This window comes from Sander vitreus, chromosome 3 (genome assembly GCF_031162955.1).
Source record: "Sander vitreus isolate 19-12246 chromosome 3, sanVit1, whole genome shotgun sequence".
In the NCBI taxonomy this organism is placed as follows: Eukaryota; Metazoa; Chordata; class Actinopteri; order Perciformes; family Percidae; genus Sander; species Sander vitreus.
The window spans coordinates 11,136,924-11,163,799 of record NC_135857.1 but is presented as its reverse complement, the minus strand read 5'-3'; the positions used below and the strand labels follow the sequence as shown (position 1 = coordinate 11,163,799).

General features: G+C 40.4%; 1 protein-coding gene across 1 annotated transcript in view; it reads left to right on the top strand.

Annotated features, from left to right (window-relative positions):
• Positions 1-26,876, top strand: part of igsf9ba (immunoglobulin superfamily, member 9Ba) — a 75,276-nt gene that overhangs the window by 32,298 nt on the left and 16,102 nt on the right. The window contains exons 4-13 of the mRNA XM_078245943.1: positions 4,510-4,661; positions 10,954-11,071; positions 14,426-14,567; positions 16,170-16,315; positions 18,034-18,176; positions 19,729-19,869; positions 19,974-20,093; positions 20,219-20,369; positions 22,941-23,064; positions 23,732-23,907. Of these exons, the coding sequence (XP_078102069.1) occupies positions 4,510-4,661; positions 10,954-11,071; positions 14,426-14,567; positions 16,170-16,315; positions 18,034-18,176; positions 19,729-19,869; positions 19,974-20,093; positions 20,219-20,369; positions 22,941-23,064; positions 23,732-23,907 (1,413 nt within the window). The remainder of the gene's footprint in view (positions 1-4,509; positions 4,662-10,953; positions 11,072-14,425; positions 14,568-16,169; positions 16,316-18,033; positions 18,177-19,728; positions 19,870-19,973; positions 20,094-20,218; positions 20,370-22,940; positions 23,065-23,731; positions 23,908-26,876) is intronic.

The window sequence follows — 26,876 nt, the reverse complement described above, 5'->3', positions numbered from 1 at the left end:
ATACACTCCTCCTTTGAGTTCCTGTTTGCTGGCCTTTACTTCCTGCCAAGCGGACAGGGAATTCGTGCCCACTCAGTGGCAGGTGTCAGATGGCAAGGCCTTGTGCCCGAAAAAGACACTAAGTCCACTCTCTCTCTCTTTCTCTGCCCTCCCTCCTTTTTCTCCTCTCCTCTCTCTAGTCTTGTCTCTCTTGTCCTTCGCTTCTCTTTCAAGCATCAGCAAGCTTTTCAGGAATGGAAAATACACCATTGCACCAGCGTACCATGATTTTAATTGACACACTGAAAAATTAAAAACACATACCCTGCCACTGTGTCACTGGGTTAGTGATGGGCTGGCATTTAGGACCCATTTGGTTGACCCAACTGGGGCCCAAATGCCAGCTCATTTGTCCACCAGCTCCATATATCCCTCGTGTCTCTCTGTCCTTGTCAGTCACTAATGGGCCCATTGTGGCTACAAATGGAGCCCATCTGAAAAATTATCCTCAGGCCCATGTAGGACCCAAAGATGCAGATTCTTTTTTCTCCACTTAAATCTGTATTGACATTAAATTCACCAATTCACCTAACAAACACTAGCAAACGAAACAAAAAGAAATGTGCTTGGGGATTGCCTTCACATTTTACAACCTTGCAGAGTAATGTTTCTGTTAATATTGTTCTAGTCCAGTGTCGTCATTTTGAGTCTTGTACAGAGTCCATTTCTTTCCCATTTTCTGTCTAGTTGTGCTTCTTGTAGTCTAAGTTTGTGTGTCAGTATTTCCATTAAAAAGATTTCTTCCACAATTGTTAGCCATTGGTTTAAAGATGCAGATTTAAGTAATAAGTGGATTTTTTTTCACATTTACCCAAAATTGCTCACATGGGCCCAAATGTCAGCCCAAAAGGGACCCATGTGTTGGACAAATGGACAAAACTCAATAATCTTAAACCAGTGTCTACAATCCATCCCATGTGATTGGGCGGCATCCAATGTGTAATCTTCCATGTCTGTTGGCCAAGTCACAGCAAGGATTTATGGCTCAATGATCGCCTAATGTGACAGTGACCATCTCAAAACACGAAAAATATTGTGTAGTCTGATCCTGCCAAAAGAGAAAGGTAGGATGTGAGTGTGGCAGTAAGAGCCCCTCTCTTTCTCCTCTTAATTACAAAATATTATAATCCAGATTCTGTGGAGTACTTTGAGTATGCTGACATTAGAAGAGGGAGGAAAGTCTCCTTGAGGGCCTCTTTCTTCTCTCTGCAACAGTTTACACTGAAACACACACGTTACACGTTAGAGACTCATGATGTGAAATCAATGAGAAATGTGTACTCTATGTATCCGTATTCTCTTAGGAGCAGAGACAAGAAAAGAGAGACCAAGCAAGGGAATGATGCAGATGCACAAGTTAGTGAGGAAATAATGGCAAATGTACTATAAGCCTTCAAAGAAGAGGATCTTCAAGCATCTTTTTATGTATATAATTGATGAAGAGCTGCAGTAAGTAGGGCGAGAATGTGATACTTTTTTTGTAGATCAACTCCCTGGTTTCCCAGCCACAGTGACACTTCCTCTGTGACGAGCTGTACCTGATGGTGTGAAAACAACTCCCAGGTTGACCAATGTACCTGCTGCTGTCACCGACGTGTGCCAACTATTTTCTGTCAACTGATGCTCAATCCCTTGAGAACAATCTGAATTAGGATTAAAATGAATAACAGCATTTACAGTGGTGGAAGAGGTAGTCAGATCACATCAAAACATTACTCCATTACAAATAAATATCCTGCTTTTAAAAGTCTACTTATTATCAGCCACATTTAGTTAATATTACATACAGTTATACATTTACATTAATCATACGGATGCATTTTACTGCTGTAGCTGGTCGAGATGCAGCCAGTTTTAATTACTTTCTATAAAGTTAGGTAGTTTAGTGGAGTGCTTCACAACCTGAGGGACGGGCCCCACCTAAGGGTCACCACATAAATCTGACGGCCCTCTTTTGCTCCAGCCTGACAAAGTGTCTCTCCAGCAGCAGCACTGGCTAGTATGATGTATGAAACAAAAGCTAGTCAAGTGTCATCTTTATCTGTTTCCTGAGTAGTGCAATGTGACTGTATTGTACATAAGGTCAACAAACTAAATGAGGAGATGGTAATACAATAAGTGTAGAATATAAAGAAAACCAAGCAGAGAGCAGGAGGGTTACCAACATTAAAATCAATTGTGTGGAAGCAGGTGCTGTCATTACTGGGGCCTTAAACCATCCGAGAGCTTGAGAGGGAAAATCTCTTCATGCTAACAACTAATAGACATCTCAAATGTGACAAGGAGCCCCAAACTAGACACATTTTATAAACTTATAATATATATTTTTATGTAAAATCCAACGTGACATCATGACTTCACGTAAACATACACGCCACTTTCTAAAGCCAAGTGGCGTGTTATCTGTACGCATTTTGAGCTATCTGCGTGTATGTCTACGCTGCGTGTATGTCTACCGTATATAGCACGTTGCTATCCGTGTGTATGTCCATGCCGTATTGACAATGAGGACATACGTCATGGTAGCTTTCTGTCACGTGACGATTTGGGATCCTACGCTATCGGTTGCCAGGGGCAACAGTATAAGAGCGAAAAAGAGACAGAGCAGGAAAGACGGCTCGAGGAATTAGCATCACGGCGAACGGGTTGGGTTTAGGAAAACGATAATAGGGTTGGGTTTAGGAAAAGAAGAACGGGATGGTTGGTTTTAGGAAAAGAAGAACGGGGTTGGGTTTAGGAAAAGAAGAAAGTGACGGTTGGGTCACGATCCCCGGTCTCCTGGGTGAAAGTCCTATGTTGTTTGACCCATCCACCACCCTGACCAACCTCCCTATGTGGATTTGCGGGCTTTCATACTACTCGCTTCGGCGTAAATTGACATGCAATCGCAAGGTAATGTAAGTCAAAGGAGGCCAAACGGCATTGATAAACACGCTAAAAAGCGATTATGCGTCTTGATACCACGCCAAAATGGCATATGAATTGGCGTGTCATACATACGCCACTTCTTGAGATCAGTCTGTAAAATCTTAAACTGCAAAAGTAGGTATGGGTAGTTAAATAATGAGTCAAATCTACCAATGAGAATGAATAAGGTATCTTCAGATAAAAGCAGAAACTCCTAGTGAAGCAGGTTGCCTGTTGATAAATGTAATGATGCATCATGATCCATTTAATGTAGCCGTTGACCTGTCAGCCACACAAGCAAGCGATACATAAACCAATCATGCATTTTATCTCCATTAATCCACTGTATCATCTAATGTAATGAGTGTTAGCGAGCGAGACATGGACAGGCAGATGTCTAAACATGCTAATTGGCCGATTTGTTAACTCCATGCCAGGTGCTTGTGTGCAGTCTGAAGCATGGGAGCACTCCCAGCGGTAAGCGGTGACCCATTTGTATAGCAGCGCTCTTTTTTTCTCTTTAACTAAACACTGTGCCACTATTTATAATCAAAATATTATGTCGAAACACTGAAAGCAGCTGGTGGTGGAAACTCCAGTTTATTGGCCTACAGTAAGTGGTGAAGAGCTCCCTTGTGGCTGTTAGTAAAGCTCAGAAACATCAGGTGGAAATGCAGTGATGCTGCTAAGTGGTTTCTGTAGGTTTTCAAGAATAAATGGCAACATGGAAGGAACTGGTCCCTGTTCACTTGGATGTCTAGCTGCATGGATGTGATAAGAGAGCTTTATACTGTGGCCGGGTTGGATCAGTGGTAGAGCAGGCGCACATGTACTGAGAGGTTTATTCAACGACGCAGAGGTCCAAGGGTTTGAATCCGACCTGTGACGATTTCATGCATGGCCTCCCCCTCTCTCTCTCCTTTCTCACCTAGCTTTCCTGTCAAATTAAAGGCAGAAAAGCCCAAAAAATTATCTTGAAAAAAAGAGAGCTGAATACTGCCACATTGTCCCACTGGCCAACAACGGTACTATAACAACAACAATCCCCTGTGGCCCAAAAAGCATATTCCTGTTGGACCATCATTATAAAAAGTACGTAAAAAATGTAACAGGACACCTCGAACAAAAAACAAGGTCAACTATTGCTGTTTGTATTTTTAGATCATGGAGGTTTCATACTTAAAACTTAAACTTTGCTGAAGCTTCCAGGCCCAAGTTCAAGTTCTGACCTGATAATGCTGATAGATGAAAAGTTGAGGAATCACCAAATTCATTAGGAGCCATTCTCTGGGGACCATGCATGTCTGTCCAAAGTTGTTTTTTTTGACAATCAAATAGTTGTTGAGATATTTCAGTCTGGACCAAAGTGGCGGACCGACCGAAACTGCCACCCATATAGCTGCTAGCATGGCTAAATATCTATGTAAAGCTACGAATGAAAACAGACATTATCTCAGACTGAAGACAACATCAGGCAGGGCATTTGAATGCAGTTTCATGATTATTGTTGTACTTAATTGTATAACTTTTGTAATGATTCCTGTTTTTTTACTTTCTCCACAGCCCCACCTTCATTTACAGCGACGCCGCCACAGTATGTGGAGGCGAAGGAAGGGGGAAGCACTGTGCTTAGCTGCTCTGCCCAGGGAAATCCAAAACCAATGATCAGCTGGCTGAGGGAGGGGGAGGAGCTTGCATCCAACACAAAATATTCGGTAAGAATGATGATGATGAACAAAGGACATAATTCCGATTTATGATGATGTACAAATATAGAAGCAGGGCATGTGCACAGATGGTGTCATCCGCTGAGTCCATCTGTACTAGAAGTATGTTATGTGAGTATGTCTGACTCGCTAATGTAATCGCTTGTGTTGTTGTTGTGCTGCAAAAAAAAACAACACATTTGCGATGCTCTTGCTTTTGAAATTGGTGGTGGTGGTGGTGCTGAGGCTTTATGTGTCGCACGTCAAGAAACATTGAAACATGCAGTTAGTTAACAGGTAAGAAGACATTCTACAACAAGTTAATAGTTGCAGACCTTTGATTGCTTAATGATGACGGTCAATGATCGTTCCGGCAAAACTGTCAGTCAGGCTCTCCCTGCTTCTCTGTTAAACTAAACCTTGAATCACTTAAACAAAGTTAAGACTAGCAGCGCGCCTCACATCTCCAAGAACCACTTTGTTGTCTGGTGATGCATGATTTGTATTCATTTATGACCTCCCAAAATTAAACCGTGTGATGTCATGACAAGATATTTCTGGCACAGCCTCGGTTTGCTTTAATAGCAGCGAAATATCTCAAGCTACATAAACCATCAACAATAAAACATCAGGTGGTAGATCGTGGCATTAATCGCATAGAATAAAAGACAGTTCACACACCGTTTCATTATGGACGACTCAGACACACACATCTTGAATAAAAGGTGCAAATGTCATGTTTCCTCATCTGGGAAAAGCTCTGGCTCTGTGGCTGGGTTGGTTCAGTGGGTAGAGCAGGCGCACATATATGAGGTATATGCCTCGACGCAGAGGTCCAGGGTTCAAATCCGACCTGTGACGATTTCCTGCATGTCTTCCCCCTCTTTCTCCCCTTTCTCACCTAGCTGTCCTGTCCTGTCAATTAAAGGTGGAAAAAGCCCAAAAAAGTAATTTAAAAAAAGCTCTTGCTCTCTCTATACTAAGTACTAAGTACTCTCTCCACCTGCATGTGTAGCTAGATACAACAAGTTCACACTCCAGCGATAGAATGCCTCCTTTCTGCATGGCCTCACACTCTCATATGTCACTGATATTGCAGTCTGCTGCCTTCAACTCTTTACAGCTGCCTGTGTGATACAGGAAGTGACAGGAGCATACTGGAGTGTCTGTTAAGGGCCTTTTCTGCACTTCTTGTTCATTTTCCCCCTTTTCTCTCCCTCCAGCCGCCTCTTTTTAACACCATCCCCTCTAAATGATTAGACAACATTCTGATGCATTATTAATCGCCTTCTCCTGCATCAATATTACATTAGTCCTAATATGAATGTTAGACTAAAAATGAAAATCGCTAGTGAGAGCCCAATGCCATACTTCACTGGCTTCACCGTTACATGCTGAGAAAATGTAAAAAGCAAAACCTTTAGCAGCTGTCGTCATCCATTTGGCTGCTCAGTGTATGCTCGAGCAAACCTCAGACTTGGGAAAGCTCCTTCCTGTAGTGAGAAGAGTGTGTGTGTGTGTGTGTGTGTGTGTGTGTGTGTGTGTGTGTGTGTGTGTGCGCACGCGCGTGTGTGTGTGTGTGTGAGTGTGTGAGGGTAAATTTGCTCACCCACATGATCAGATCCATGGAGACGTCATGGAGAAAGGCAGGAATGTGACAGACAGGGTTTACTTTATTGCTTTTTTTTATTTGCACGCAGACAAACAAAAGAGCCATAAAACAAAGACACTAAACAAAACAGTTGTGCAGGAGACGATAGAAACCTTGGTGGAATTATAAGGGTCTTCCCAAAGTGCACTGAAATGACAAACAAGCAGGAAAACAGCAGCGTCCTCCCGCTGTTTCAGAAGCCAATAACTCTCTGGATGCATCAGTGAAGTGTGACACAAATTGAGATTCTGCATTCTTCATCTCATGCCTCACCTTATCTACTGCTTCTTCTTTTCTCTGTCCCCATTTCCCCCCCTCATCTCCTCCTCTTCCTCCTCCTCCTTCTCCTCCTATTCTTTAATCTTCTCTCCCTCACCTTGGATTGAGTACAGCTGAAAGTATTGGAGTGGACTGATACTGACCGTTACATATCATCAGGTCCTGTTAAGTTTACTGTCTGTGGAAGTCTGCTACAATCACTGCCGCATGTGCTGCCTCTACTGTAGGAGTGTAATGGTTTGATTTTGATAGATTCCATGCAACATAAAATCCCAGGAATAAAAAAAAGAAAGAAGTATAATTGTGTTTAGACAGAAGGTGAGATGAATTTGAAAGGAGGTGTGATTACATACAAAGTTAATTAAAAAGTGCCATTATACGCAAAACTTTCCCGGCGCTTTGTAACCTGACATGAAAATGCGACTTGAACGCAAAATTTGCACAGCTTAATCTGCTTCATAAACTTACAGAGATTAGAGGGAAAAGGAGAGAGAATGGAAGGAAAGAACACAAAACACAGTTGAAACAAAACACACACACACACACACACACACACACACACACACACACACACGCTTGGTGCGTATTTTGCTGGCTAGCTCACACGTCGGTACAGTTGAAACATTAGATGTTTGGGGTGGATCAACACAGGCTGTACAAACTGTAAGGCCAAATTTGCACAAATGATGTGACAGTGAAGACCTACCGAGCCTAAAATTAGGGCGAAATACGGCTGCCGGCTATGCAGTATTTTGCCAAAAAACTTGCAACAACAAAGCAACCCAGGGATCGGTCAGGAAACTTGTATTGATGCAAGAAGATCATTATTGTACTTTCTGGGATCAATGGCCTCGGGAATTATCAGGCTGATCTCACAGAAATACGTGAAAGGACCACAACCTCTTAACACCGCCTTACATGGTGGTGGCACGTAATGTGTAAAAATGACGTGCCAGCATCATAGAAAACAATGCCAATGGAAAATTAATTAGGATCCTTTTTTTTCGTGGTGGACACACAAATTCCCTGGTTTAACACAATCCTGTCTCAAAGTCTGCGTAGGGTAGACTGGGTAAACCCAGCCCAATCTGCCGGCAATTTGATTTCCCCCTGCAGCTCAGGCTGGAAACCTGTACGTTTATCTATCCTGCTTCCGTTACAAATTTGCGGGACCAATCACAAACTGGCTTATCCACCTGGCGCGCTATTGTTGGGTTTAACAACAACAATGACGATAGAGAAGCAACTAAGCAGCTTTTTGTTAAAGCGTAACTCTCGCCAAAGTGCAACCTAGGGTCTTTTTGTGAATGTACCCGAGTCAAACGTTCGTTTAAAAGCATATTTAGGACGGAATCGCCACTTTTAAGATTTACCGTATTTTCGTTTTTCGGTCAAATGGCCTTTTGAATGGGAGTGCTAGGGGCACTTTTATGCTAGCATCAAAATAGCTATTTTTAAAACACTAAGAAGGCTCGACACAACATGAAACTTTGATCGAAGTATCGCCAGGGGCTCTACACATGAACGCAAGCATTGACAACATTGTTTGTGTACACATAGTTTACTAAAGAAAGGTTTTGAGCAACACTTTGAACAACTGTTGTTCTTCTGGTCGCCGTCTATCGAGCCAGTCAAAAATAGTTGAGGGAGGAGAGTAAAGATGGAAAGCTTCTAAAAGCTTAGTTCCATATAAATGCACGGATAATTCATTGTTTTGTCGGATAGTGTAAACATAACTGCTAACGTGAGTTGCTCAAAAGTATAAAGCATAAAAGTGCCCCTAGCACTCCCATTCAAAAGGCCATTTGGCCGAAAAACGAAAATACGGTAAATCTTAAAAGTGACAATTCCGTCCTAAATATGCTTTTAAACGAAAGTTTAACTCGGATACATTCACAAAAAGCCCCTAGATTGCATTTTGGCGAGAGTTACGCTTTTAACATTCAACATGCTGGCCACCGAAGCACAGCACTCCATGGCAGCAACCTGATGATGCCGCTGTCGCTGCTACGTCACCCGGATCGTTGGGTCTGATTGGTTGAAGGACTATCCAATTGCGTACAGAGTCATTTCAACTAAGCCCGTTGATCACGCTTCTTGTGCAGTAGAAAATACAGAGCAGACTCCCCAGACTAATGTTCTTAAAAGATTAAGCTCGGTCTGGTGATAGCCAGACTATGCGTAGGGAGGAAACACAGGACTTTCAACCAGGAAATCACAGTTCCTGTCCTGTGTGAAATCAAAAGTCAATGTTGACTTATTTACGTAACATAAGTAACTTACATTTGTAACTTATGTAACATAACAATGTTACTTATTTTAACCTAAACCATGATATTTTCCTAAACCTATCCAAGTAGTTTTGTTGCCTGAACCTAAACTGTTTCCATGGGATGTCATTTTAAGATATCACGTGCCATCACCACGTCATGCTGTGTTAAGAGGTTGTGGTCATTTCATGTATTTCTGTGAGATCCGGTTGAGAATTACTGATACAAACAAATACAAAGTATAACTTGGCACGTCACGTAAATTGTTGGTTGCTTATTTACACAATGTTTTTTTAGCGACGCAATTTGTTCGCTTCTAGTGGGTCTTCACCGTGAGGCGAACATTCGCTTTGCTTTCTGTCTGACCGCACCGTTTACATTTGACCTATGCTAGCTCTAAATTTATGAAATTCTATAAAAGAGTCAACAGTAATAAAACACATTTAGGCATGAGAGCAGCGCAGTTAATGTTACTGGTATGAAGGAAGAGAAAACATGCCATTCAACCAGACAGCTAGTCACTGCAAACATGTAATTAAAATAAAGACAATTGAAATCAATTTGAATCTCTTCCAAATGTTTTTTAATCAAGACAAACTTCTTTCCAAGCCTCAAATCGATGCTTCACAACACACCAGTGTTTAGTTTACACTCCCAGCTCTCAGCACGCCACACGTGTGGTATGTTACACAGGAGTGATGCACAAAGTGTTATCTTGTGATGATGATGACACAGTTTGCCAACAGACTGACAGAAGTTAATGTTGCTTGTGTCTAGCAGCATCTCCTGGCTATGAAACATTTGAAAGACAGATGAATAGGAATAATTCTGCAGGCGTAGCAGATTCCCCCTCAGCTGCATGAATGGACAGACTACAGCTGTGTGTGACTTGAATGGACAGAGTTCTCTCGCAACCTGTTGCATAATTTATGAGGGCTTTTCTATTAGGTTTGGTTAATGTGTTTCTTCACCACTTATTGGTTCTCATTAGTTAGACGTTTCCAAGGTTACAACATGAAGCAATCAGACCTGGAGTTAATTAAAGCATTGCACATTCATGACTTTTAAGTGTTTGATGTGTTTTCTTTAGAGACTCGCCACAAACTTACTATCAGAACAGTATATGACATTAGAGCTGAATCAATTTGTTGATTAGACAATTAGTCAAACAACAGAAAATGTATAATAACGCAACTATTTTGATACGTGTTTAATCATTTAAGTAATTTTTTCAAGCCAAAATGTGACAATGTGCTGCTTTTCCTTTTTTAGTTTACATTAAATGTAGTCATGTTGGTTAGACAAAGCAATAGAAAGGCGTCGCTTTGGTTTCTGGGACATCGATCACTATTTTCTGACATTTGACAGACTGAACAATCATGAGGTGCAGACCTACTGTATAAAATGCATTTACTTCAAAGCAGCTTCACCTGAACCAATAACAGCAGTACATTAATGCATCAGTAAGAATAATCTAGTGATATACAGTACTGTATATTTGTGAAACTGTCAAAGGGGCTAGTTTTCTGCACTAAGTACTTTTACTTTTGATACTTTAGTTACATGTTGCTAATTCTTATGAACTTTTACTGCATTACATTTTAAATGCAGGACTTTTACTTGTAATGGAGTATTTTCAAACAATGTGGTATTAGTACTTTTACTTAAGTAAAGGATCTGAGTTATGGCTGCAACTAACGGTCCTTTTGATTATCAATGAATCTGCCAGTTGATTTCTTGAATAATGGATCATTCGTTTATAGCCTATAAAATGTCAGAAAATAGTGCAAAATGCCTATTGCAATTTCCAAGATAACATCATTGCCTATTACCGTATGTCTGATCAACAGTAACAAACTCATAGGTATTCAACTTATTATTATAGACAGCTAAGAAAACTAGCAAATATTCACATTGAGAAGCAGGAATCAGTGAAGTTTGAACATTTTTGCGTAGAAAACAACTTCCTCCACCACTGTCTTTGACAACCTGAAACGTGACTTGCAGCACCTGCAGTTTCACTTTATCCCGTTATTATTTATTATATATGATGTGTGTCAGAGGTTGGACCTTTATCTGTTTCTCCTGCATGTAACCACAGGTACATGATGGCAGTCTAACCATCCTTGCCATCACTCGAGATGACAGAGGGGCGTACACATGCCGAGCCTACAGTGACCAGGGAGAGGTGCTCCACACTACCCGTCTGCTGGTTCAAGGTACTGTATCCATAAATGACGCACACTGTAGCGAGCCCAATACATACTGTAAGACATTATTAATGAGTGTTGTTGACACATATATTTGCACACATCCCCAGATTTTGAAATGAGAAAAACATGTTTCCTAGTTTCTACATCAGGCCAAATATTGCATTTGCATCTCTTAAGTAGTTTTATTATTTATACCTGAAGGTCTTTACTGCAGCAGCATTTAAAAGCAAAGCCATGCAACTCTGCTGTTCTGATGTATGTAACATGCCTTCTGAGTCTGTATCAGTGAGTCAATAGCTGGGGCTTGTGTGCGTGCTCTTGTGCATAGCCATGTGTGTACAACACACACTCACTGTCTGTGAGAGCGTCACTGTCTGTCTCCGGTCCATTAACTAGGCTCTCTGCTAGACACAGATCAGATAGATGGTTGTGATACTAGCCTCCAGTACTCTCTCTTTCTTTCTCCTGATACAGCATGGAGTGAACAGTGTGTATTGACAAGCAACTGAGCATCTTGCTTTTATGGTCGAGTTAGCGTTAGTTCTATTTTAATGCTTGACTTCTGTAGGTGCAAATAGAGCAGAGGAATTACTCTCCTCTGTGTTCCCAGTATAGTAAATACATGTGCACACTCACTGCAACACTCACTGTCTTGTAACCCAGTGGATAGTGTAACCAGTGGTGCATGTGTTGCAACTGCATTAAGTCTGCAGGCCTTCAGTGCAGCTGTTAGTACTACAATACCAGTTCTTACAACCACAACACACTGCAGAAGTTCAATTGTGGACTTCCATGGGAGAGGCCTCCATTATATCCAAACCTGACAATACTACCTGTACATTCCCCTTCTGCATAGAGGAACACCTGACAATGTAAAGCAGACCATACCGTATAAGAGCCCTAAAAAACTGACCATTGTCTGTGGAGATATGACCGAACCTATTGTGATAAATCATATGATAGATTTGTAAATTCACTAATTCACTATTTCTTGGTCTATTGGACCATTGTAGGCAATTTTGTAAATCAATGAGAAGGAATCCTTTATTGTACAACGGGTATATAATGGCCACTTAAAATCATATTACTAGAAAGAAATTATATATTTTTTTGAGAATAAAGTTGTAACATTATGAGAGAAAAAGACACATGGTATTATAATAAAGTGACAGTATTTTAGGAAACAGGTTTCGTAGTGAACCAAATGACATATTATATTTGGATTGGGATGTTTTGCAGTACGTGGGTTTGACAGTCTATAATACCGTACAACTACAAAAAAATTGATTTTTTTCTCCTTTTCAACTGGGGGGGGGGGGGTTTGGTTATATAGATTGGAAAACCGGTTAAATATATAAGACCAAAATAAATGTAACACGGTTCCTCCTTCAGTTTGGCCTTTATTGCAAAATTGACACACAGAGGGATACAATTTGCAAAATAATACTTTTGAATATATTGGAACCCATAAAAGTAGATCTTATTGTAGGGAAACATGATTTGATTTCACTAAGTTGTAAGATGTTCCTGTTGTTATGTCCACCCCTATTCAAGGATTTTACCTGCCATGTGTCATGCAATAACCTTGTTAGGCAGAATAATGCCAGTAGGATGTGGTAAATGTTACACCAGTGGCTGTGAATGCACACAAACAGTGTTACATTTCACATAGAACCTTTTTACAGTTACATGTAGATATAAATAAAATGTTTGCACAGGAGTTGAGTTGGTTAAATATTTGGCATGAAAAGCGCCATGGAATAAAATGCGGGGTATGATTAAGACTCAGAGCAATAAGAAGCAGATATCTGAGGAGTCATGATTCTCACTCCTGTGATCTGTTTTTAATTGTTATGTGAGACTCCCGCACAGGGCTGTCAGCGATCCCACCTGATGCATTAAAGCTGTGCACGCTGAGAGGACAATAACCAGGAGGCTTGTATCTGGGCCCACTCATAAAAGACAGCTTACCTTTCATGGCTTCTGCTGTTTTATTGAGAGTTAAAAGCAAGAACACCTCGGGGGATGAAAAGGTTACAATGTGAAGCATGCATAAGCTCCAGAACTGACTACTATTAAGGTTACGGTAGATGCCTGCTCACTGTATTTTACATCAGACTGTGGTGATATATTGCAAATAATACATATGTGTGCTCTCTCTCTCGCTCTGTTCCTGAAAAAAATGTCCACAATCCCAATGTGGAAGCAGAGTAGGCCTGCATATGGTTCAAGAGGATTTTTTTTAGGTTTAAATAATAATTTGTATTGGTTTTATCTCAAATTTGCTAGAGCATCTTGTTGAAACATTTGTTGTATTCAACTCAACCTGATTAAGCCATCTCTAGCACTTGGTTTGAGTATGTCAGGCCCAAAAAACTCCCCAATGAGATTTTTTAAAAGAAAAGCTGAGTAAGTTCTCTGATTAGTAAGTGTCAATACGATCAAATGTAATGCTATTCTATTGTATATGTGTTGCAACTCTTATTATTATTTCAGTTTCATTTCTCTGACATTTCTTTAACTGAAAGTACAGTCAGTGATCCACGGTGATACTTCTATTTGGTAAATATGATTTTTTTACGAAGCCAAATTTAAGCACAATACCAGTTGCAGATATATTGATCGCTTCACTCTAAAAGAAGGTGGTGCAATCTCTGCTCAGAGGGTGCATGCAGATTGAAGTGAACAGGAAGTTCTTAAATGGTAGTTAAATAAAAATGACAAAAAACACCAAAACTGTTTTGCTTATTTTATATGTAAAATGATTTATTGGGTTTTAAACCATCATAAAAACAAATGTGTAAATATGACTGTACATTTCAAACATTTGTTCGGGAACATTAAAGCTGCTATAATATATTTGTATAATAACAATTGATCAGAAGACTTTGTGTACAGTAATGTGAACAGGGTCACTCTGATAATTAATACCAGACTGAAGCTCCCCTCAAGTCTTCTGAGCTTTTTAGCATCTTTCAGCTCATTGTTTTGGTTTTTACGGCCCCAAACTTTACTGTTCTGGTTCATTCTTAGCGCTCAGCACCAAACAGCAGACAGACACAGTTAGTGACTAGCTGGTGAACATGGTGGAGCATTCAGAAGCTTAAGAGCCTGATTGTTTTCCTCAGAAGTTCCTTTGGAGACCAATAACCGAGTTAAAAGGAAAGTGAATATTGGATTTTCATTCATCAGGTGGCCAGAAACACGACTCTGAATAAATGCTAATGTTGCTCCGTGACTGCTGGATGTGTAAATAAGCAACTGTTTAAGTCTTATTCCTCAAAAATCAGTTATTGCAGCTTTAGAGGGTTAAAACAGTAGACTGCAACACAAACTAAAACTTGTTTCTGCTTCTCTTAGGGCCTCCATACATCGTCTCTCCACCAGAAAACGTCACTGTAAACATATCCCAGAATGCACTCTTCACCTGCCAAGCGGAGGCGTATCCAGGCAACCTGACCTACACCTGGTTCTGGGAAGAGGATAATGTCTACTTCAAGAAGTAAAGTTATGATCAAGTTCACTTCTGTACTGTGGCTGCAGGGAATCATCTTAGTTAAGCACTTGGCTGAGGTTAAGACATAAAGGCCTCTTGTTTAGATGCATTTAAATCACCACCACACAGGCTGCATTCATCCTAACTTCTTTCTGATGTGAGTGACATTGTGTGTCTCTGTGCTGCATTTTGAGTGTGTATATCTAGTACTGTATATACAGTGTGTGTGTGTGTGTGCGTGTGCGGGTGTCCTGTCCTGCTGTGGCCACGGAGGCAGTAAGCGCGGGCCTGGCGGGGGTCTGTCTGGACAGTGCCAGGCGAGTTAGTGATCTCTGATGACAATATTACGTGACTCAGGCCTTGTGTCATCATATGCCTCTCATGCAGTGATGCTCTGAAGCATAGCCAGGACCTCCGCAGGCTCCCCAGAACAGGTCTTTAGAGCCTGAGAGGGTTTTACAGCGAACAAGTGACAGCCAGAACAAGTGGGAAGGAAGAACAAGTGAACAGGAGTTTGACTGGCAGTGAAAACAAGTGTCTAAAGGACTACCACAGAGAAAATGCACAAAAGTGTCCGATTCTAATTTTAAACAGCTTTAATGGCGTCAGTTTAGATATTTTTCTTTTTTTCTTTTTGCAGGTTAGGTAAGATCAGAAAGTTTATAAGGTATAACTATGGGAGTAGTAGTTATATGTACTGTAGTACGAGTTGTATTACACATACTGTATATTATAATATATATTATACATAGCTCACACATCATGGCTGTCTCTGTGCTACTCTAACATGTTCATTTCCCCACACTGTCAAAATAAAGTCTCATCATATCTTATGTTATAAAAAAAAAATAATAATGCATTTCATTGATAGAGCACTTTTTCATACCCTACATAACTAGAAATACACTAAAGGCACGAGGTATAGATGAAATGATCTTATTGTATCATATGTCGTAACTATTGGCTTCATTAATAGTCAATAGATCATTAACTACTACTTTACAGATCAGTTAGACGCAATTAAAAGGAACAACTGTTGGGCTGTCTGCCAAGTTGTAACATACATATGTTTATGGTAATAAGTCCAATCAATCAGTAATAGTCCAATCAGTTAAAGGGATTTTTCACAACCTGGTGACCCAAATATTGTTCTTTGTAATGGCCTATAACTGATCTGTAAAGCTTTAGGAAAGTATTTACTAACCATTAAAAAAGCCATTATAAACAAAAGAGGTTTGTATTAAAAACTAGTACCATTTGATTAGACATATTCAGTTTGAGCTTCAATTCTGATGCATGATAAAAGAAAGCAGCGCCATTAAAAAAGTAATATGTGCTCCATCATTACTGTGTTTAATTTTAAATGGTGCCAAGGGGGGAAACATGAAGGCTGTACCATTTTGCGATTATGGCAATTATCAGATTTATTTGAATCTCTTGCTCTGTACTCTGTGTTCTTCCTCTCAGAGCTGGCTGCTGTTTGACTCTCTGCTGCTCTCTTATGGCACCTTGACGTAATTCAGCAAAAAACAAAAAATACATGTGTGCCTTTTCCTGTTGGTGTGTTTCAGTAACACGGTGTGTGACAAAACGTGTCTCTTCTTGCAGTGACCTCAAGCTCCGAGTGCGCATTCTCATCGACGGCACCCTTATCATCTTCCGGGTCAAGCCGGAGGATGCTGGGAAATACACCTGCAGTCCAAGCAACAGCCTCGGTATCTCACCCTCGGCGTCGGCCTACCTGACTGTTCAGTGTGAGTGTTACCGTGGCAACAAAGTGGATGGGGGAGGGGCGGGGGAGACGGTACAGTGAGCCGCGTGAAAAGGAAAAGGGGACAGCAGCAGCAGTATGGAGGCTGCTGTGTTATTTGGCAGCGCTGCCCTACCACTGTAATGCAAAGTGACAGAGAGCCACACAGTTTGTTTTGATGGAGCCTCTTTGACCATTTTCACATTCTGTGTGGATTTTAATGATACGATTATTATCTATCCCGACTCCAGCCTCATTCCTGTGCACAAAGATGGGGACGGGCTAGTCCTCAGACTCCATTTTTCCTCGTCTCTTTTGCATCTGGCTCCCTTAAACATGAAACAGTGACCGTCCTGTTCATCAGTTCGGACAGATGAGAGAGAGAAACGTCACTCCCGGCCATCTGACGTTTTATCGTCAAGCCCTTGTGTGTTGAGCTACTTTGTTCCCAAGTTGCCGCCGGCCATTGATTACTGTGCTACAGCATGAGAGAGAGAGAAAGCTGGGGGATTCACAGACACTGCAGGCACTGATTCATCACTGGCCTCAAATACAGCAGACCATAACTGTCCTGGATGCTTCATGCAGTGTGACAACGCTGTTGTTCGAAAGTCAGACCGGTTTCAAATATTAAACAATGGCACAAAGCAAAATGCAAAAAAACACATTTTTGTTTTATGGTTTTGTATAGTCAAATAACTTTGGTAACTTTCCAAGATTATAAATGCAAAAATAGGACAAAATAATAAACAATAATATTTACAAATATGCCATTTAGACTGTAGGTAAACATTGGCAAGCCTGATTTAAAGAATAAATGTTGTCTTTATGTGCATTAAAATAATAGTACGTAATTTGACTCAGCTATGTGAAATTTGAAGTCTTGACCAACATCCTTTTACAGCCCGTAATAGTGCAGCACTGCATCTTGCACAGCGATGATGTTTAAAACTCTCTGGCTGGCTGTTGCCTAATCTTCTCTTTCACTAATTCCCCTTTCAACTACACCGGTTTTATTTTCCCTACAAGCAAGGACAGTTTGATATTTCTGTAATGTCACCCAGTCTTGGGAAATGCACTGTAACAATATGGACACACATACAGTCCAAAGTATTAAAGCCCTGTCATTTTTTTTTTTTAAATGAATAAAAAAATTAGCTAGATATAAAATCCTATTTATAATTGTACCTGTTGTAATTCAATGGGGATATCCTTGATTATGCAGATTACATAGTTCGGTGTCACCAAGTTTGATCTATGACCATCAAAATTGTCGGTTGTGTCCGATCATCATTGTTCCACATTCCAAAAAAAGTGTAATGCTGTGATCGGTTTCTGGGGGGAGATAAGGTGTTCTTCTCTGCATCTTGCACAAAGAAATATTATAATTATTTGAATGAGCTCATTGTCATCAAGCGTACCCAAAACATCTCTCCTCTCACAAAATAGATGAACACAATCTCCTCTTTACTCCAAACAGGTTAGGACACATCTGGAGCATTCCTACATTTTTGGCTGAACTAGGAGTGATTTCCAAAGTAAGGGAAGTTTAGTTTAGTTAAGTTAAGTTATATTAAGTTCTGAGACTCTTGATAAAAATACGCCCTGGTCTTTTCCATCAAGTAATACATCTCATGTCCATTTATTCACACCTTAGATTACATCAAACAACATTGATTATCTATCCACCATCCCTAACACTGATCTATCCTTTATGTTCAGACCCTGCCCGAGTGATCAACATGCCCCCAGTCATTTACGTCCCACGGAAACTGCCAGGCATCATCCGCTGCCCGGTGGACGCCAACCCACCTGTGACATCGGTAAAGTGGGAGAAAGACGGCTATCCTCTCAGAGTGGAGAAGGTTAGTCTGCTTCAGGGCTTTATTTAGTCTCCGCTCTGTGTTACAGTAGGCCTGCATTTTACTCTCACACTTTGACATTTAAGTTGGTGTTGGTGAGGAGGTTCAAATGATGCTGCCAAGATTTTACTAAAAGGCCCCCTCACAAAACATTTGCGTCACGTTTCCGATAGTTTCATTAAAGTGACTGTTTGCATCCCAAAGAGGTAGAATTATCCAATATTTCACACAAAAAAATATTAGAGAAAAGTAAAAAAAAAAAATAAAAAAAAAAGGAATACAAAGTATTAGTAGTAGTTTTGCTTGTTCTTCTTTCCTCCCTCATTAATTAACTCACAACCCTTCAGATTTATTTTCTGGACCCTTTGGAGGGACCAGACCCCTAGGTTGGGAACCACTGGACTAGAAGTAGTAAAACTAGCTCCACCTCAGCTATAACAGGAAAATGCTGCTGACACATCATGGATCAATGTTAATCTAATAATGTTGTATATAATAATATATCAGTCACAGGGGCCATTTTGTCCGTGGAACACATACTTTTACGTTTTGGTACTTTAAGCACATTTTGATAATAATACTTCTTCTTTTACTCAACGTGCAATGGAGTATTCTTTACATTATTGTATTGGTACTTTTACTGAAGAAAATGATCTGTGTATTGCTTCCATCACTTTCCTTTGCTGTCAGGTTTTATGTTACAGCACACTGATAACTGAAACTGCCCCGTGCTGTCCCATTCAGATATATTGTTGTCCACTGATCTTTGAAAATAGAGTACCTCACAGAAATGAATACCCAAAATACAAACACTACTGATATGGTTTTCAGCATTATCGTGTCAGTGTAAAAGAATTCGGTCATTTTCCAAACCACACCACAATATATATATATGCATATGCCGTTTTTCCATTACATGGTACCTGCTCGACTCACCTCGACTCTACTCGCCTCGACTCTACTCGCCTCACTATGCGTCCGTTTTCCATTGCAGATTTTAGTACCGCCTCAGCGTGGCTGGTCGTCATAGCGGCGCCGCAGTAAACTGCCGTGACCTAACGCGACACACACACAGAACGTGGAAGGTGTGTTGTTGTTGCCACAGCCAGAAGACACATTTTGTTTCAAATGAAGCTGGAGGCAGCAACAAAAATAACACAGCTGGCTAAACTATTTAAAAATGGCGGGTTTGTTCAGGACACCCCCATCTGTCGCTTTCACGTCACCTTTTGGTATCGGCTCAGCTCGCTTGGAACCTCGACTGAGGTGGTACTAAAAAAAGTACCTGTTAGCAGGTACCAGGTACTTTTTTTCGTAATGGAAAACCAAAAAAGGCGAGTAGAGTCGAGTCGAGCAGGTACCATGTAATGGAAAAGTGCCAATAGATCAAGTATCTCTCTGCTCAAAGCTCTCTATCTGTCGCTCTATTTATCTACAATCTAATCTAGTCACACATTATGTTGCGCTCCTGTTGAAGGCTGGCCTGCATTACATAAGCATTCACCTCAAGAAAACCCCTGGAATCAAAAATTTCAGATGCCCCCTTGTCTTGTAGTACCCCGGTTGGAGCCTGATGCCAGATGGAAGTATCCGAGTGGCGGAGGCCACAGAAGACTCCCTGGGCACCTACACCTGTGTGCCTTACAACGCCCTGGGTACCATGGGCATGTCCCCCCCTGCCACTTTGGTGCTAAAGGTACATCTCTGCTCATGTTTGGTCCTGTCTGCTCCATGTTTTAGCATACACTGATGGCCCCAGAAGTCTGCATGATGGGTGTGGTGTCTGTGTGTTTTCCCCAGGATCCCCCTTACTTTAATGTGAGGCCTGGGGGGGAGTACCGTCAGGAGGCTGGGAGAGAGCTAGTTATCCCCTGTGCTGCTTCTGGAGACCCTGATATACCAAGCATCACCTGGAGAAAGGTGCAGTAGACAAACGCATCATAACAAATCTCTTAGTTAATCATTTTCTGCACTTCTTTTTATGTGCTGAAATGTTTGTTTCCTCTTCTTAACCAATGTCACTGGAATTTCTATGTCCCTTTAAGGTGGGGAAGCCAAGCAAGAGTAAGCACAACATCCTACCCAGTGGCAGCTTACAGTTTCTGTCCCTCAGCAAGGAGGACCATGGAGAATGGGAGTGTGTAGCCACAAATGTGGTCACAAGCATCACTGCCAGCACGCGTATCCTAGTCATCGGTACAACACAATCTGCACAATGCTCTCATCTCACCAAAGCCTACTCAATTTCCTCAAACAACTGACCTTTCCTTGTTATTTTAAGTTCATTGTGATCCCATTTTGCTGTGTGTGGTTTGTGTGATTTGCATTATAATCCCTCAAACACCTTGCCTCTGTCCAATTTCCCCCTGGGCATCATTAAAATTTCATTAGATCGTATCTGTAATAGCTTTATACAGTTCATTTAAAAGCTCAAATCTGTAACCACAGTGTGGTATCAACCCCTCTGCTAAAACACCGTCACTATAGACTTTGTCTGCTCTGTCAATGGACCAAGGACATCTTTTCACTCCTCAGATAAATTGACTGAAGTGTCGACAAAGGCAAGCAGGGTTATGAAGTTTAAACAGGGCTGTGAAGGTCCCGATGCACACTGATTGCATTGTTATTCAGAAATTTCTCCGTGTGTATAAAAGTTTTGGTACAAGAAGCCCTCAAATGGCACATCGTAGAAAGTCTCATTTTATACCTATAATGCAAATTGTAGCGTTGTGATTGTTGTGGTGCCTTTAAGTAGCCTTTATAACTGTAGTGTTCTCTGATCCCATTTGCTTGCTTGATTTGTGACTTTACAGCAGTAATAGCATAGCCTGACAAGCCAGACCCACATCCAGATGTTGGGTCTGGGAACTCACCATTGGCAGGGCTCAATCTGAGGGGCGGGATAAACGGTTGTCTTTCAAATTCCCTCTGCACTCACAGCCAACCAGAGCAATGCTAGTTGATAGATTAAACTTTTGCCGTTTACGGTCAGCAAAACTCCGAACACATCTTGCTTTTTTAAAAATGACTTTAATGCTTAACTCCAAGTCTTCCAGAGTCGCGGCCAAAGCCGATTCAAAAGACCGCTGTTCGCCAGCAGCAGCAGCCATCTTCTTTGTTTTCAAGTAGCAGGGAATTCACGCGGAACCGTCGCAACTCTGCTGTCGTTATGTTAAGCCCGCCCACCGACTCTATACACGATGTGATTGGCCTGACCAGAATTTGGTTTTTCCAGCTCGCAAGCCAGAGTGCGAGAGTTGCTACACTGACCCTGGCTGCAAATTACATTTGCTACCGCTAGGGAGCGTCTAGATTTCTAGGCTAGTAATAGCAGCCATTTTGAGTAGATGGATGCCTTGCACAAAGTTGTAAAACTGCCTTTTTGACACATGATTATTATGGCAAATGAATGATTTAAAATATACACAAGCATAGTAATGACAGGCACAAAAGTCTTGTTTTTGGGGATGGTTGGTTCTTTTCACTCATTGTACAAACATTGCTCTTTATTGTGGAAACATTTATTATTTGTTCCTTATTTTTTAAGATTCCTGTCCAGGCTTTTACAGGAAAAATCCACTGAAAATATATCTGTTGATGATCAAATATTCAACCTCTGTAGGCCAGAAAGATGTATGTACAGTTTCAGATGATTGCAAAATTAGGGCCAATTTAATAAAATGTTTGCACAGGGAAGAGCACTACGTGTGACTTTAGTAGTCTATTTCTTAAAAACAAGCTCTTACTGCAATAGTTTCTTATTGAAGGACTTGTAAATGTGTGTTTAGATGTGTCAGTTTGAAGAAATAGTTTGACATTTGGGAAAATATGCCTATTTTTGCCTAGATTTAGATGAGACGATTGATACCACTCTCGTGTTTGTGGGCTAAATATAAAGCTACAGCCTGCATGCGTTTTTCAGCTAGCCTGGAAAAAAAAGCTAGCCTGGCTCTGTCCAAAGGTTCAAAAATATTGGCCTATTTAATTGAATCCGTACAGAAATGTAGCTACTTTATGCTATCGTTTACGAAGCTAAGTTAACCGCTTTCTGGCTGTAGCTTCATATTTAGCGTACATATATGAGAATGGTGTGAATCTTTTCATCTAACCTGGACAACAAAGTAAATAAGCGCATTTCTCAGAATACAGAAACTATTCCTTTAAGTCTGTGTTTATGTATCATCTGCTGGTCTGTGACATGTGAGCAGGTCACTAACTGTGCCCCAGTAGCCCATTGCCCCAGTGCCTATGGAGGGGTTCACAGCTGGCAGCGGCCAGTCAGCCGCGTGTGACCAGCAGACAGCTGTGCTCCTCAGACCACGCTCAGGTCTCTCTTTTATGCCAGTGAGAAGTGGCTTCGGGCCACACGGCACAGCTGTTACGTGGGTGGGACGAGCAGAACTGCAGACAGCACTGCTGCTCTTGAACCTGACCTTACACTCACTGGTCACCACCTCAGCCAGCATCACGTTATTACAGCGAGAGCGGGGGGGCACATGATGCAGCACAGCATTTTGGAGGGTGGAAACAGCAACAAAATTCTGCTCATTTGACCTGTGCTGCATTACATGACTTGAACTCAACCTGTAGGCTTAAATGTAACAGTTATGAGAATACAATGTTCATGTATGCATGTTAAAAGGATATCTATATTTGTGATACTGCAAGTGATAATAAATGATAAATGTAAGCAGTTACAGATGTGATGAGTAAATTAATACTTGTGCTTTTCAAACGCATTACCCTCTCTCTGTCTCGGCCTCTCAGGCACCAGCCCGCACGCTCCTGGCAATATCCATGTATTACCCTCAACAACCTCTGCTAATGTGTCCTGGGAACCAGGATACGATGGCGGCTTCGAACAGACGTTCTCTGTGTGGTACGGTCCAGTGTGAGTGCTCTTATTTAACTTCAAATCAATGGCAGCAGTCTGCAGATGTGGAAACACTACCTGGAGGTTAAGGGCCGAGTCTCCAGCTGATGAGGATAAAATATGTCAGGAGTTCAATCTGAAGCAGAATTGTTTTGACAGTATATTTCTCGGCTTATTCAGTAAATGTGCTTGTGCATAATACATGGTGTATACTGGGAGAGTAACATGAAGTACGAGCACCTGATAGTACTCAGAACAGAGTATTTATGAGTGGGGGACAATTTTAAAGTACTTGTACTTTATACTTCACTACAATTAAGAGGCAAATATTGTACTCCTTCCTTTAGTTACTAGTTACTTTGCATGTTATAATAATAATCACAAATTAAGTATGATGTATTATTACAAGTTAAAATAAAACTTAATTGATTAAACATTTTAAAACATGAATACAAAGAAGAGAAAAAAATAAATTATTAAATGAAGTGCTTTAAGACAATTTCTTATCTGAAACAGAGAACGTCTTTTTGGTGATTGACCCTTATATTAACTGCATCTTTTCAGCACCCAGCTACTGTACAACACTGCATTGAGACTAATTACAGTTAAGACATTACTCACCATCATTCAGGGATATTCAACAATGTATCATTTCTCTGTTTTTCTGTCTCATTTCTGTTCTCAGGTCAAAGAAAACAGACTTCGGTCCTCACGACTGGCATTCGATGCCAGTTTCTGGTGCTCAGACCTGGTTGGTGGTGCCAGGGCTGGAGCCTGGGACAGAGTACCAGTTCAGTGTGTTGGCACAAAACAAACTGGGCACGGGCCCATTCAGCGAAGTTGTGACAGTCAACACTGCAGGTGGGTTCTTAATCAAAGGTTTCTCCATGCATGGTCTTTTTGACTTCAGAATCAACCCACTGAGTTGCACTGAGACACTATTAATATTTCTTTTAGAATATCCTCAGACCCCTATCATCATATACTGCCCTCTAGTGATGTTCAAATTAATGTGTACGGATAAATATCATGTAATCTACATTTCAGTTTGGTACATTTAGAAATTCTCCTAAAAAAGATGCTTATTAGAACATTGATAAAAAAAAAATAAGGCAGTCAAGCTCAGAGCTCCTTGTAGTAAAGATTATTACTATTATCAATCATCTTTATGAAGGAAACTTCACATCATATTAAGAAGGATTAGTACATGAACAACATAGCAGAAGTTTACACATGCAATTTGTTATCTCTGCTTTGTTTTGTTATGCTACTATTATTATGGAAAGCACGATAACCATTTTCATCATAATTACATTTTTTATTTAAATGTGACTTTAACAAAAACAAAAATGCAAACGCAGAGAGAAGATAGTAGATTGATTTAGGTGTCTATAAATGCCAGTCCGAACCTGAATTTGAACATAGTTATATATTATTATTTTTCACTTTATAATACACACATCAAAGAAAACGGTACATCTGCACACTGCTTTGAATCCATCCACCTCCATAATGCACATCATGGTGATTAAAACTGTCCATAAGTCAAGGATGTTATGTCTCTGTTAACCTTTAAACACTGTTTGTTGCTACGCCCCTTAATTTACTGTTTTCGGTCAAATTTGACCGGACAGTTTTAACTGCTCTTATTTTAACATAAATGCCAATAAAAATGACAAAAAGTATTTTTAATAGAATATTTATTGTAAAAGAACCTTATTAGAACATTAACATCTACAACGTGTGTGTGTGTGTGTGTGTGTGTGTGTGTGTGTGTGTGTGTGTGTGTGTGTGTGTGTGTGTGTGTGTGTGTGTGTGTGCTTCTGTGTGTGCGTGCATGCATGTGTGTGTGAACATTGGTGGTTCGCACGCACAAATGGCAAATTGCAGTCATGGTGCCGTGTTCCTTGCAAATGGAAGCTTTGCACCTGTGAATGAGTACACAAGCACAGGAAAGTTGTAGGAGTGTGTGTGTTTGGAGATGTCTCTCATCTCCTTGATGAAAATTATACTCTTTCCCATTCATTTCCTATGGCGGTCATTTTTGACCGTAAACAAAAGAAGTGTGACTAAGTTGAATAAATCACTCAAAATTCAAAGAATGTAGTCATAATGAATGTTATGTGTTCAAATGCCTTTTGTGAAGGATATCATAAGGTATTGAGGCAATCTGATGAAAAATGCCATATTTATGGTACAGGGAATGTGTAAATCGGTCATTTTTCACCGGACCAGTGTTAGAAGGTTAAGCCCATTGTGCTCTCCTGTCAGTATTAAAAAAAGAGAACCCCCCCCCCCCAAATATTAAACATCAAAGCCATTAAATCATTTTCTTGATGCTTTAAAACAAAATAAATAATGAATTTAAAATTAAACAAGATGGTGTCAGCCATGTGCCTGAGATTTTTAGTCTTCATAAGATAAAAGTGGATGCACACGGAGTCAGGAAACTATTAAAATGTGTGAACCAGTGAAAACAGTGAACCCAGCAAAGCAAAGATCTGGGACGGGCTGATATTCTTTAAATAGTTGCTATTTTTCAATGTGCTGAGTGATGCAACACATAATTGTCACTGCAAACATTTTGAATTATTATAGCAAGAAAGGCAGAGGTGTAACTAATGACACTAATGATGACACTGTTCCATTTAAGTGTGCCAATAAGCCTGCATGCACAATACCAGATTCATTAGTAATGTCATTAGTTCCACCTGTGTTTGACAAGTCAAAATGTTTGCAGTGAGAAAGCTGTATTAGTGAGTTGTTAGTCAATAAATGTAGCTTTTTTTTTTAAACAAACTCGTGTATTTTTGATATTTTTTTGTGTGTGTGTGTTGTAATTCTGCCAATATCCAGTCTTCATGTGCCACCGCCTGAACTGAATCTGAATTAAGGGTGTATGGTATTTAAAATCAATGTCTCAGCAAAAAAAAAAAAAGGCATGAAGGGAGAAAAGTGCATTGCTGGATTTTCCACCATGCGCTGGAAAGGACAAAGAAGTGAAGGTGTTGAATAATGGCATGCACAGATCAAAGTCCTGTGTGTGTGTGTGTGTGTGTGTGTGTGTGTGTGTGTGTGTGTGTGTGTGTGTGTGTGTGTGTGCGTGCATTGAGTCAGACTCTAAGAAAGTAACATTTATAATCACACTAATGTTATGTAGTCTCATTCTTGTAAGTCAGGTTTTTTTCACAGGGAGTTGATACTTTCTTTAAGTGACTTATTTACCAATCATACTGTGAAGAACTAAATTATACATACTGTAACACCATGAGTTTTTGGCAGTGTGCAGAGACTTGATGGCAGTAACTTCCTCACAATACTGGCTTTGTTCTATAAAGTGTAAACCCGGATTCTGCTATGTCTGGCCAACAATGTGTTGAAAAGCTTACCTTCATTCAACAAAGGCTAAATGAGGCTTGTAAAGTTCTGACCTAGTTCACACACTGAGAGAGCATCCAATATATGATTGGCAGTCGACAATAAGGTTATGGGTTTATGTTTCCTGTACATATAGTGCCATATTCTGTCATATAATATTGTTTTCATGTTTTTTAAAGTATGTACAATAACCAAACCTACTGTATTGTTTTTGTGTTGTTCTGATTTGTCCTGTTAACATATCACCAATATGATGGTGTGAGTGTCTGTCACTCATGATATGAGTTTGCATTTTGCTTTGAATTTTGGATATGATAATATCAGACATTGTCTCTTTGGGTAAAATTGTACAACAGACGACTGTATTTCTGTGTGCATGCCTATGAGTAGTGTACCTATTTTTTAGATAGATTTAGTGTTTTTTATTTGTGGCTTATTAGAACTGTGTCAGG